Below are 12,049 nucleotides of genomic sequence, written 5' to 3' on the forward strand. Positions count from 1 at the left end.
GTAAAGAATTATGTTAGAGATTGCATTGAATCTGTAGATTTCTTTTGGTAAGATGGCCATTTTTACTAGGTTAATTCTACTGATCCATGAGCATGGGAGATCTTCCCATCTTCTGATGATAATCTTTAATTTCTTTCTTCAAAGAATTGAAGAAATTTGTTATATAAATCTTTCATGTGCTTGGCTAGAGTTACCCCAAGATGTCTTTTATTATTTGTGAATATTGTGAAGGGGTTGTCTCCCCAGTTTCTTTCTCGGCCCATTTGTTATTTGCTGTGGGTTGGGTGGGGTACAGGGTGCTAATCTTGAATTCAACCAGTTCACCAAAGATGTTTATTAGCTGTAAGAGTTCCTTGGTAGGATTTTTGGAGTTGCTTATATATACTATCATATCATCTGTAAATAACAATACTTTGACTTCTTCCTTTCTACTTTGTAGCCTTTAGTTGTCTTATTGTTCTAGCTAGAACTTTAATTTTTATATTGAATTTCTATATTGAATTCTTGTCTTGTTCCTGATCTTAGTGGAACTGCTTTGATTTTTCTCCTCAGTTAATTTGATGTTGGTTTGTTTCTGTTTTAGGCCTAGTATCACTAAGTGATTGATTGATTGATTGATTGATTGAGATTAGGGTTTTTGTACATAGACTTGGCTGTCATGGAACTCACTGTGTAGACCAGCAAGCAATTGATTGATTAATTGATTGGTTTATTTATTTATTGAGATTAGGGTCTACACACGTAGACCTGGCTGTCATAGAACTCACTGTGTAGACCAGCAAGTGATTTATTTATTTATTTATTTATTTATTTATTTATTTATTTACTTACTTACTTACTTACTTACTTACTTATTGAGATTAGGGTCTTTGTACATAGGCCTGGCTGTCATGGGACTCACTGTGTAGACCATCCTTGAACTCAAAGAGATCTACCTGTTTCTGCCTCCCAAGTGTTAGTCCTTCTGGTGTCATAATACCTTAAATATATTTTATTTTAAAGTAGATTCACCTACAAAGCTAAATAAAGATGTAAAAAATACTCTTATTTTTTAAAAATATTTATTTATTATATATAAGTACACTGTCACTGTCCTCAGACACACTAGAAGAGGGCATCGGATCTCATTACAGAGAGTTGTGAGCTACCATGTGGTTGCTGGGAATTGAACTCAGGACCTCTGGAAGAGCAGCCAGTGCTCTTAACTGCTGAGCCATCTCTCCAGCCCATCTTATTTTATTAAGGAAAAGGGGTATTAAACATGTTGCTATATTTACAAGTTTATCCTGTCTTCCGGAGACATGTTCTAGGACCCCCAGTGTATGCTGAAATCCTAGACTGTCCTGTGTTTCATCATAAAGTTCAGAACTTTTACTGAAAATAAGCACATGATGGCCTCTCTCTGACACACCCTAAGCACCAACTTCACTACCCTTCTTCTTTAGAACTTTTACTAGGTAATGTGTCATATGAACAAGCCCTTACCGTGACCATGGATCTGATAGCCAGTGTTTCTACCAGGTACTAGCAAGCAGATGGCATGTACAATGTGGATAAAGTAGACCAAAGGATTGCCCCATCTCCCAGACAAATTAAAATTTGTGAGTTGTTATTTTTACAATTTTCCAATTAATGTTTAAGGCAATGGTTGAAATGTTTTACTATGGAACTACATAGTTAGAAAACTGTCTATATTTCTAAAGTAGGAGTCTTCATGGTGTTACTCATGAGGGAATGAGTAGGTGTGTCCTTCATCTTTGGGGGATGACAGGTACACAGACATACAGGGAGGAGTCTCAGGCAGGGCATGGAAGCACATCACACTATATGTGAGGGAACCAGCGAACTAGAGCCATGGGTGTGGGTCTGGAATGCCATGGGATATCCAGAGATAGTGCAGTGGACAGGTACAGTTGGAAAGATGGTAGGTGGCATATGGAAGAAGGGTTGAGGTCCTTGTACAGATATGACTTTGCTTCAGCCAGAAGATAGCATCATTGCAGGCCTGGGTTTGGAGGGCTTGTCCACTTTACTGATAGCTGCTGAGGCCAGAAGAGATAGACTCTGTGAGGATTTTGTTGTGACTTGGTTCAGCAGGACACATGGAGGAGGAGGAGCTAGCTCAACCTGCCACTCCTGCTCTGCCTGGCCCCTGGGAGAACCAGTAGATACTCCTTACTTGGGACCTTTCCTATTGTCCCACTCTCTTTCTAGCCTAAATTAATGTCCGTTGAACTCATCCTTGTCCTAGATAACCATTGGTTCTCTGCAAATTGTTAATTTATTAAATAATTTATTATTTGGTTGTTGGTTTTTCAAGGGAGTGTTTGTCTGTGGAGCCCTGGCTGTTCTGCTAAGCAGGCCAACCTTGATCTCAGATCCATGTGCCTCTGCTTCCTGAGTACTAGGATCCAAGGCGAGCACCAGCCATACCCTGCTACAGTGTTTATCACAGTGTGTTGAGAAATGCACACAAAAATTGCTCATCAACCCTACATTGTTTTGTGGCTTTATCTTTGTCTTGTTTTTTTAAAGAAGAAAATAGGGGCTGGAGACATGGCTCAGCGGTTAAAAGCACTGACTGCTCTTCTAGAGGTCCTGAGTTCAATTCCCAGCAACCACATGGTAGCTCATAACCATCTGTAATGAGATTCAATGCCCTCTTCTGGTGTGTCTGGGGACAGTGACAGTGTACTTATATATCGTAAAGAAATTAGTAAGAAGAAGAAGAAGAAGAAGAAGAAAATAGAGCTGAAGATGGTTCAGTGAATAGGTACACTTGCCTTGAAGTCTGAAGACTTGAATTCAATCACCTAGACAACACAGAGTGGAAAGAACTGACTCCTCTAGAGTCCTCTCAACTTCTTATACTTACTGAGGCACACACTTCCTTCCATGTAAATATGCAAATACATAAATGCAACTTAAACAACAAGGAGGAAGAAAATAGTCTCCCTGTTACCTATTTCCTTTCCATGGTAGTGACTGTGGGATAGCCTGGTGTGTCTTGTCTAGCCTCATCTTTGCATACATGGTCACAACCATGTTGCCTGTTAGGTTTAAAAAAAAAAATAAAGAAATTTTTATTGTTCTGGTTGTACTGGTACACATACATTTAATCCTAGCACTTGGGACAGAGACAGGCTGATCTATTTTTAGTAAGTTTCAGGTCAGCCAAGATAACATAGAGAGAATCTGTCTAAAAAAGAAAGAAGATATTCATTGTGTATATTCATTGTACATGGTACTGTTACATAAGGGATTATTGACTTTTTCTTTTTTCTTTTTTTTTAAGTTTTTAAAAAACCTTTTCTAAAAAGGGGTACACAGAGACAGGGTTTCTCTGTGTACCCTTGGCTGTCCTAGAACTTGCTCTGTAGATCAGGCTGGCCTTGAACTCTTAGAGATTTCCCCCTGACTCTGCTTCCCAAGTGCTGGGCTTAAATTTGTGTGCTACCGCTGTCTGGCCTCAAGGCTAATTTTATTTTGGTCTGTCTGAAGACCAGGAGGAGTTTTTTATCCCTAGAGCTGGAATAGAGGTGGTTGTGAGGCACCTATAAGTACTGGGAACTGAACTTCGGTGCTCTGTAAGAGCAGCATGCACTCCTAGCCACTGAGCCATCTTTCAAACTTAATCTTCCTTCCTGCCCTGTATATGCTAGACAGAACCTTTACTAGTAATGCACATGCTCAACTCTACCCATTATTTTTATCTTCCATGTATGAGTATTTTGCCTCTGTGAATGTCTGTGTACCATGTGGATGCTTGGTGCCCATAGAGGCCAGAAGAGACATTAAATAACCTGAAACTGGAGTTACAGTCAACTGTGTGCTGCCCTGTGGGTGCTGGGAACCAAACCTGGATCCTCTGCAAAAGAAGTAGTGCTCTTAACTGCTAAGCCACCATTCTATCCCTAGTTTAGGTTTTTCCTTTCTGGAGAGAATATTGTTTTAGGTTTCTCCTAGATTTGGTCTCTCTCTCTCTCTCTCTTTTTTTAAACCTCTAAGGTTCTATGTTTAGATTTAAAGATTGTATTTTCACCATTTAAATTATGTGTACATATATGTGTTTGTGTGTAGAGACATGTGTGTATATGTGTGGGTGCCTATCAAAGCTAGAGTTGTTAGATATTCCTGGAGCTGAAGTTATGTGCTGAGAGTCAAACGAGTCCTCAGAAAGAGCCATTTCTTCAGCCTAGTGTTTAGAGAGGTCCTGGCTTGATCCTTAGCATCACCACTAAAGAAAGGTTTATTGACTTGTGCTGAGTATTTTTCTGAAACTTCTGCTGATGCAGTGGCTCATTTTTCTCTTGAGTAGTTCCTTTCAGCCTCAGTAGCAGTGCTGCAGCTATGGCCACAAATGTGTGAAGTGCAGCTTTATCTTAAAACCAGCCATTTCTCGTCTTTGATTCTATGTGCATTCAACTCTCTGGGTTGTACTCACTGATTTATAAAATGCAGTTTTCAGGCAAAGTGTGATCACTGGGTAAATTGAATGTGCTCTGCCAAGAAGTGGGTGCCTGTCTGTCTGAGCTGTAGGGTACTTTCTTCTGGGAAGGATTAATCGGGGCCTGAGGTCTCAAGTCAGCAGCTTTCTTGCTTTAGATAGTTGCTTGCCATAGATAAAGGGTTTGTTTGTTTGTTTGTTTGGTGGTTAGTTTGGTTTTTGAGATAAGGTCTTACTATTGCAGCTTTGGCTGACCTGGAGTTCATAAAGCTTTGCCTGCCACTGCCTCTTGAATACTGGGATAAAAGGCATGCACCACCACATCTGACCTAGACAAACACCTTTTCTCAGGCTCAAGTGATAGAAGTTCATATGCTTATCAGTGGGTCTTGGTTTTGTGTGTTTCTGGAGAGCCTGAACCCTGTTATGCAACAGGGAACATGCCTGTACCTATTCTGGATAGTGTAATTATGGTAGAGGATGGATAGGTTTTGTTTACTTGGATTCTGCATTTCTTTGTGGGCCACATATTTAATAAACTTATGATCAAACTTAGCTTTAGGTAACTGGATCTCACAGATTCTTTTTTTTTTTTTCTTTTATAGGTAATTGGGGCCCTCATCTTGTTGTCATGAGGAGTTGTAACATACTCAAGTGGGAACTCGAGTTGAAACGCTGGTGTCCTGGCCTCAAAACTCTTTCTTATGTTGGCAGCCACAGAGAACTCAAGGCAAAGAGACAGGTAGTGCCACCCCACTGCCACTGTCCCCTCTCTCTCTCTTTTTGTTTTGCAGTGCTAGAGATGTACCCAGGTTTTTTTTTTTTTTTTTCCTAGACAAGAGGTGTGCCAGGGAATTGTTCCTTTAGCCAAGTATCTTTTAGGCTTGCTGTGCAGGGGCTGGAGAGATGGCCCAGCAGATTAAAAAACACTTGCTGCGTAAGCATGACAACCTAATTTTGATCCCTAGAAGTCATTTGAAGGTACAAAAGAGAGAACCAACTCCACAGAGTTGTCTGATCCCTATAGGCATGTTTACGTACACATCTACACAGACATATCTCACATGTCCCTTAATAATAATTAAGCATGAAATAAAGCCAAACACCTTAGATTTTCTTAACATAAAATCTATATATCCCAGGCTGGCTTCAAACATTTGATCCTCCTGCTTCAGCCACTTTGAGTGTGATTGCATGTTGCTTAATGCATATTATTCACCTATTTGTAAGTTACCAAACCTATTTTCAGGTCTAGAATTTGAGCCCCATGAAGCAGAGAGGACACAGGTGGATTCCTAGTTGTTTGGGGAAATGCTGCTTATGTTTGAGGGCCCATTTTCCTTCTGGGCTACAGATGTAATAGACTGCTTTCTTGACATGTATGGACCCTGAGTTCAGTTCCCAGTACTGTAATGAAAATAGTTCAGAATGGAGTATTTGTCTGGAGAGAGAATGCAATATTTCCTACCTCAAGACTCTGCTAATGAAGTGTGTGAGACCTCCTGAGTTCTGTATGATTTCTCTGGATTAAACAGGAATATTTGTGACAGATACACATTTCTTTTAGCCCCCAGTACTTAATAGTGCCAGGTTCCAAGTGAATGTATATAGATCAGTTTCTATCATTTGAAGTTTTGGCTCATGTTAGATACCATGTCAAGCAAAATTTATTAAGAGATCCTTTATCATCTTAGTCTTTTTCTCCTGCTGTAAAAGTATAAAGAACCCCCCCCCAGAAAAAAACAAAAGAAAATTAATAAAGAACAGGAATGTATTGTTTATAGTTCTAAAGATTAAAAATCTAAGACCAAGTTCCTGATAGGTTTGGCATCTGGTGAGGGTCTGGTTTCAGTTTCTAAGATGACATATTTCTTGTTGTGTACTTACTTAGGTGAGGGTAGAAATGCAGAATAGTTTTACTTGGATCTTTGCCACCCTTTCATAAAGCACCAACTCATTCTTGGGAATTGAGAAGGTCCAAATTTTAATTCTGCCACAGTGAGGATCCCGTTCCCATGGATTTTAGAGGAGATGTATTAGACCGTAGGTTTACTTTAAAAATCTCATTGCAGTTAGTTGCAATGTAGATATCTTTTTTTTTTTTTTTTTTTTTGTCTTTTTTGCTTGGATTATACATTATAAAAGCCAGTGTCTTCTCTGGTACTCTATTTTCTTGTCTAGTTGTTCTGCAGAATGGGTTGGATTGCTGGTTGATAAGCCCAGCTTGACTGAGGTGATTGCCTAGCAATAGCCTACAGAGGGTTGCAGGGGAGACGGAGCTTCTTTCTGTATTGCAGGAGTGGACTGAGCCCAATAACTTCCACATCTGCATCACGTCCTATAAGCAGTTCTTCAGGGGCTACACTGCCTTCTCAAGAGTTCACTGGAAATGCCTTGTTGTTGATGAAATGCAGCGGGTGAAGGGCATGACTGAGCGGCACTGGGAAGCCATCTTCAAGCTGCAGAGGTCTGACCATCCTCAAGTGTTCTGTCTTCACCTAAGGAATCATCTTAAAGAAATCTAAATCACTGCATACATATATCAATTTAGTGAAAAGAAATTTCCTTTTCCTTTGTCACAGCATTGTTGGACCTAAGAGATAATCATTCCCTTTGTTCAGTCCCTTTCTTTGAAACAGGGTTTCACTATGTAGTCTTGGTTATCTTGGAGCTCTCTATGTAGACCAGGATGACCTTGAATTTAGAGGTCTGCCTGCCTCTGACCCTCCTTCCCCTTCCCCAAGTGCTGTGCGTGCCACTGTGCCTGTCTGTTCCCCAAGGATATATGTAGAGTTTCTGTCTCCACTTTTTTTATACATTGCTATAGAGAAGTTATGCAGCCTACTTATGTTTTTCAAAGTTCCAACATTGCCCCATTTTGTTTATAGCCAGCAGCGCCTGCTTCTGATCGATGTGCCTCTCCACAACACTTTTTTGGAGCTCTGGACCATGGTACACTTTCTCATTCCTGGGATCTCCAGGCCTTACCTGAGCTTTCCCTTGAAAGCCCCCAATGAGGAAAACCAGGATTACTATCACAAAATGGTCATAAGATTACACAGGGTATGTTTGCTTTTGTGACTACAGCCGACTCATTTAAAGCATATCTGCCCTCTGCTAAATACACCATGGCATATAGGCAAGAAAAATGATTATTATTTTCTTCAGGTCACACAGCCATTTATTTTGAGGAGAACCAAGAGAGATGTGGAGAAACAGCTAACCAGGAAGTATGAGCATGTTCTGAAGTGCCGCCTTTCCAGTCGACAGAAGGCCTTATATGAGGATGTCATTCTACAGCCTAGGTAAGTGCTGGTTTGCCCACCTGCCCAGTGAGAAGCAAATGTACCCTGTTGTCTTCGTAAATGTGCCTATCAGTGAGACAACCAGAAACTCTGAAACCTAGAGCATCATCTCTTTCCTTTTTCTTACTCTCCCATTATATATGCTTAATCTACACGCCTGCCTTTTGTGTATCTTGATATCTATTTCACTGCCCAGTGCTGTTGCTTGCGTGAGTTTGTTGTCTTAGTTAGGGTTCCATTCTTGTGAAGAGACACCATGACCAAGGCAACACTTATAAAGGAACTCTCATCCCACCTGGCTTAATCATTTCTTTAACACATCAAACCTTGGATGCTTCTACTTGTCTGTCAGGGCACTTTATCCTGATGTTACTGAAACATGGTCCCTTTATAAAGGAACAGCCTGTCCCTGAGATTTGCCTGTACCCACCCCTTGTCTCAGGCTCTCTGGAGTGACTCAGTAAAAACCTGTTCAGGAATGTAGACTTGGGGCAATGTAACATTTTAACCCAGTCTTGGGAAATGTGGCTAGTTCTGGTGTTTTCTGAAGTCGGGAGTCACTGATGGTGAGACTGGATGGTGAACATACACTGAGCTGTCTGTCTCTTTCCCATGAGCAGGACTCAGGAAGCTCTGAAGAGTGGCCACTTTGTCAGTGTCCTGAGTGTCCTGACACGGCTACAGCGAATCTGCAACCATCCTGGCCTAGTAGAGCCACGGGTACCAGGCTCCTCCTATGCAGCAGGCTCTCTGCAATATAGGTCGGCCTCTCTAATTCTCAGAGTTCTGGAGAGAGAGTTCTGGAAGGTAAGTAGAAGATTTAGAAAGATAGTTCAGAATCTCCAGTACTCTTTAGATACAATCCACATAGCTGTATGGATCAGTTCCTAACCCCTTTCTTGCTTGGTGGTTCTCAACCTTCCTAATGCTACAGCCCTTTGGTACAGTTCCTCGTGCTGTGGGGATTCTGACTATAAAATTATTTTCATTGTTACTTCATAACTGTAGTTTTGCTACTATGAGTTGTAATGTAAATATCTCTTTTCCAATTGTCTTAGGCAACCCCTGTGGAAGGGTCATTTGAGCCCCAGTTGCTGCTGTCTGTGGACATCCCTGTTTTGGGCAGCTCATAGAACTGTATTTAGATTCTTACACTTAGAATATTTTCAAGGTTCATCTTTTTTGTGGCTAGGTAACATTCTGCTGTGAAAGGCTATGTTTTTGTTTATCCTTTGGTTAGTTGATGCATACCTAGGTGGTTTCCACTTATGGCTGTTGTTAGTGTAGCTGATGAGAACACTACTACAGTTTGGGTTTTTCTGTTTGTGAGTGCACTTCGAGTTGCTGGCTAATGTAGCCATTCCATCTACTTCTTTAAGGAACTGCCAACTGTCCCACTGCCGCTGAACCATTTGACTTGCTGTTGCAGTATACAGGATTCCTTGACCCACTTTCTCTCTTTCATTTATTTCAGTGTGATGCTGCTTTCTTGTTATCTCAAGTTCTGAGAAATACACATTAGTGGTGCTGTAGAAAGCAGGGCACATGTTTTTTCCAGTCACGGTCATGAATCTGACTGATTCCCTTTTCTACAATGAGTGTTACAGGCATCACCACCACTAAGTGATTAGCACATAGAACCTACTGCCATCCCTTTTCCTGGGGAAGACTGCTGTTTATCCCTGCACTGTTGAATGATGACTGTTCTCTGCACTCCAGGTTGTCTCAGTGTCTGTCCACATGATGCTGGGGAGGCCCACATAGCTGTTGTCCCACTGTGAAAAGGGATTTGGCCTGAGTATTAGAAGACTTGCCACACTGTAAAACAGCTTCCTCAGTTGATTCAAGTGTTTTCCTCTGCCACCTATTACTAAATGTTTTCTTCTTCTTCTTTTTTATTTCTGTTTCTTCTTAGGAAGCTGATCTTTCTATATTTGATCTCATTGGGCTAGAAAATAAAATCACTCGACATGAGGCTGAATTACTGTATAAGAAAAAGGTGACTCGGAAACTCATGGAGGAAGTCTTTGCTTCACCTCCTCCGCCAGCCCGGCCAGCAGCAGTGAAGCTCAAGGCCAGCAGGTCTGTGCACGGGTTAGAAGCAGCATGTGGCTCCTCCCAAGACTGTCTGCTGTTTGCAAGTCAGATGCCTGGGCCATGAGCAGTCTCTTCCTCTGGCTGACCCTAGACAGTCTATTGAGATGAGAAAAGCTGTGTTCTTGAATATTCTGAATGTCCTTGTTTTCAGTGAGCACAACTACATTAATAAGAGGCAGCGAATCCCAAGAGTTACTTTTCTTGGTTATCTTTAATAAAGTAAGCTTTTGGATTTGGGGAGATGTCAGGTCCGAGAGCAGCAGCTGTCTATTGTGGCAGTAACTGGCATGGCCAAATCATACATGTCATTTGGAAGAATCCAGAGTATGCTCATGGGTTGGAGCATAGGCAGACATGGGGTCTGCTCAGCAACAGCTGATGAGAACACTACTACAGTTTGGGTTTTCCTGTTTGTGAGTGCACTTCAAGTAGAGTTGAAGTTCTACAAGTGGTAGTACAGCCAGGTAGTGGTGGTGCACATCTTTAATCCCACAACTCAGGAGGCAGAGGCTGGTGGTCAGCCTGGTCTATAGAATGTGTTCTAGGACAGCCAGGGCTGCCTGAAGAAACCCTGTCTTAAAAACAAACAAATAAAAACCAAAATAGGTAACAATAGAATGATATAAACGATGATTTGGAGTGAGGGAAATCATGAGACAGGAGGGATAGAGGATGAAATCGGTGTAATTGCTTTTGAAAAAACTAAATCCAGTGATTAAAAAAAGAAGCGAAATCCTTGGCTGAGGTGAAAAAGCAAAACAGAAAGTTGTTTTTTTTTTTTTGTTTTTTTTTTATTTTTTTTTTATTTATAAATAGGGCATTTGTACAGATCAGAGGCCCATTCTTCAAGCTTTTTTTAAACTTGGCTTCCTCATGACTGTGACCTGCTTGCCTCCTTTGCAGTTCAGCTCAAGCCCGACAGCCCATACAGGAAGTCCATAGCCCTGTGAATACAGACAAGGCCATCCACTTGTCTTCCTTGGGCTTTGTTACAAGGTTTCTATGGCTGGCTCCTTGTTTGTCCTTCCATTTTCTAGGTCAAAGAACTCATACCTCTGTGATCACACAGGTGCCTAGCTGGGCACTTTGTGCATCTTCCTAGCTGCTGTTCTTTCTGTCCATTTCATAAGCAATCTTGTCACATGTACTAGGTAGAAAATTTGCTTTTTCTTGGCTCTTACTCAAAACTGTAGTTACAACATGGATGTTATATTCCAAGCTTTTTTCTTCTTAACATTCTTTGCCATATACCTAAAAATGTGCAATAATTGTGTTATCAGTTGAGATACCTAACCTTTGAATACAGAGTTTGTTAGCATTCCCTACAGGCTTGATGCAAGATTCTTGCCAACTATATTTGTAGCCACCTTGCTCCTGCTCGATACCATTTAGCCTGCCTTCCTATCTGAGGTCTGAGGGACAGTCCTCTAGAACACATACTGTTTGCAATGTGCTGATGCTGTGTCTTCTGCTTGGGCCAATGGGCATCTAGGTTATTTCAGCCTGTGCAGTATGGCCAGAAGCCTGAGGGTCGCACCGTGGCATTCCCCAGCACACATCCACCTCGGATGGCTAACACCAATGCATCCACTGCTACTCCACAAGGCCAGGTTCGAGGACGGCCACCGATTGCTACTTTCTCTGCCAACCCAGATACAAAAGGTATCTCACATAATGAGCTTTCTTTTGTGGAAGGCTGTGGGAAAGCTCCTGACACTCTGTTCCTGGCCTACTGAGTGATAATAGCCACTGCTGGGGGTGTGGACACCTGAATGGCCTGCAAATGAGCCATCTGCCAATCTTGATGAGTTGAAGATACTGTCTTCTTTCCCCCTCTCTCTTTCTCTTTTTTGAGACAGGACCTCACTATGTAGTCCAGGATGCTCTAGAACTAGTAGTCTTCTTGCTTCCAGTCCCCAAGTGCTGGGATTTACAGGCATGTAACAAACACTGTGCCTGGATGTAGAGTTTGTTTCCTATACTGGGTTTTCCTAAAAGAAAGTTCTTCTTGACTGAACAGGTGATGGGACCTCTGCAAAGTATTTTTCTTAAAAGTATGTCAATGTTGTTGAGGGAAGTTGTGAGCCTTCCTGCTGCATTTGGTGCTATTGTTTTAGCTTCACTTAATAGTAAAGAGGCAGGGAAAGACCTAGAAGTGGTCTTGTAACCTCATCTGAAAATAGCAGTTTGAGGTTTCTGT

The 12,049-nt window shown here is 41.5% G+C and overlaps 1 protein-coding gene across 8 annotated transcripts in view; it reads left to right on the forward strand.

The window, feature by feature from the left end:
• The window catches only part of EP400 (E1A binding protein p400), a 95,212-nt gene that overhangs the window by 48,473 nt on the left and 34,690 nt on the right, over window positions 1–12,049 (forward strand). For all 8 annotated transcript variants that reach the window (XM_080941060.1, XM_080941062.1, XM_080941063.1 and 5 more), the window contains 7 exons: window positions 5,053–5,189; window positions 6,745–6,914; window positions 7,336–7,510; window positions 7,616–7,752; window positions 8,373–8,559; window positions 9,668–9,834; window positions 11,342–11,511. In XM_080941060.1, the coding sequence (XP_080797186.1) occupies window positions 5,053–5,189; window positions 6,745–6,914; window positions 7,336–7,510; window positions 7,616–7,752; window positions 8,373–8,559; window positions 9,668–9,834; window positions 11,342–11,511 (1,143 nt within the window). The remainder of the gene's footprint in view (window positions 1–5,052; window positions 5,190–6,744; window positions 6,915–7,335; window positions 7,511–7,615; window positions 7,753–8,372; window positions 8,560–9,667; window positions 9,835–11,341; window positions 11,512–12,049) is intronic.

Source organism: Micromys minutus (genome assembly GCF_963924665.1).
Source record: "Micromys minutus genome assembly, chromosome: 29".
NCBI classification, from domain to species: Eukaryota; Metazoa; Chordata; class Mammalia; order Rodentia; family Muridae; genus Micromys; species Micromys minutus.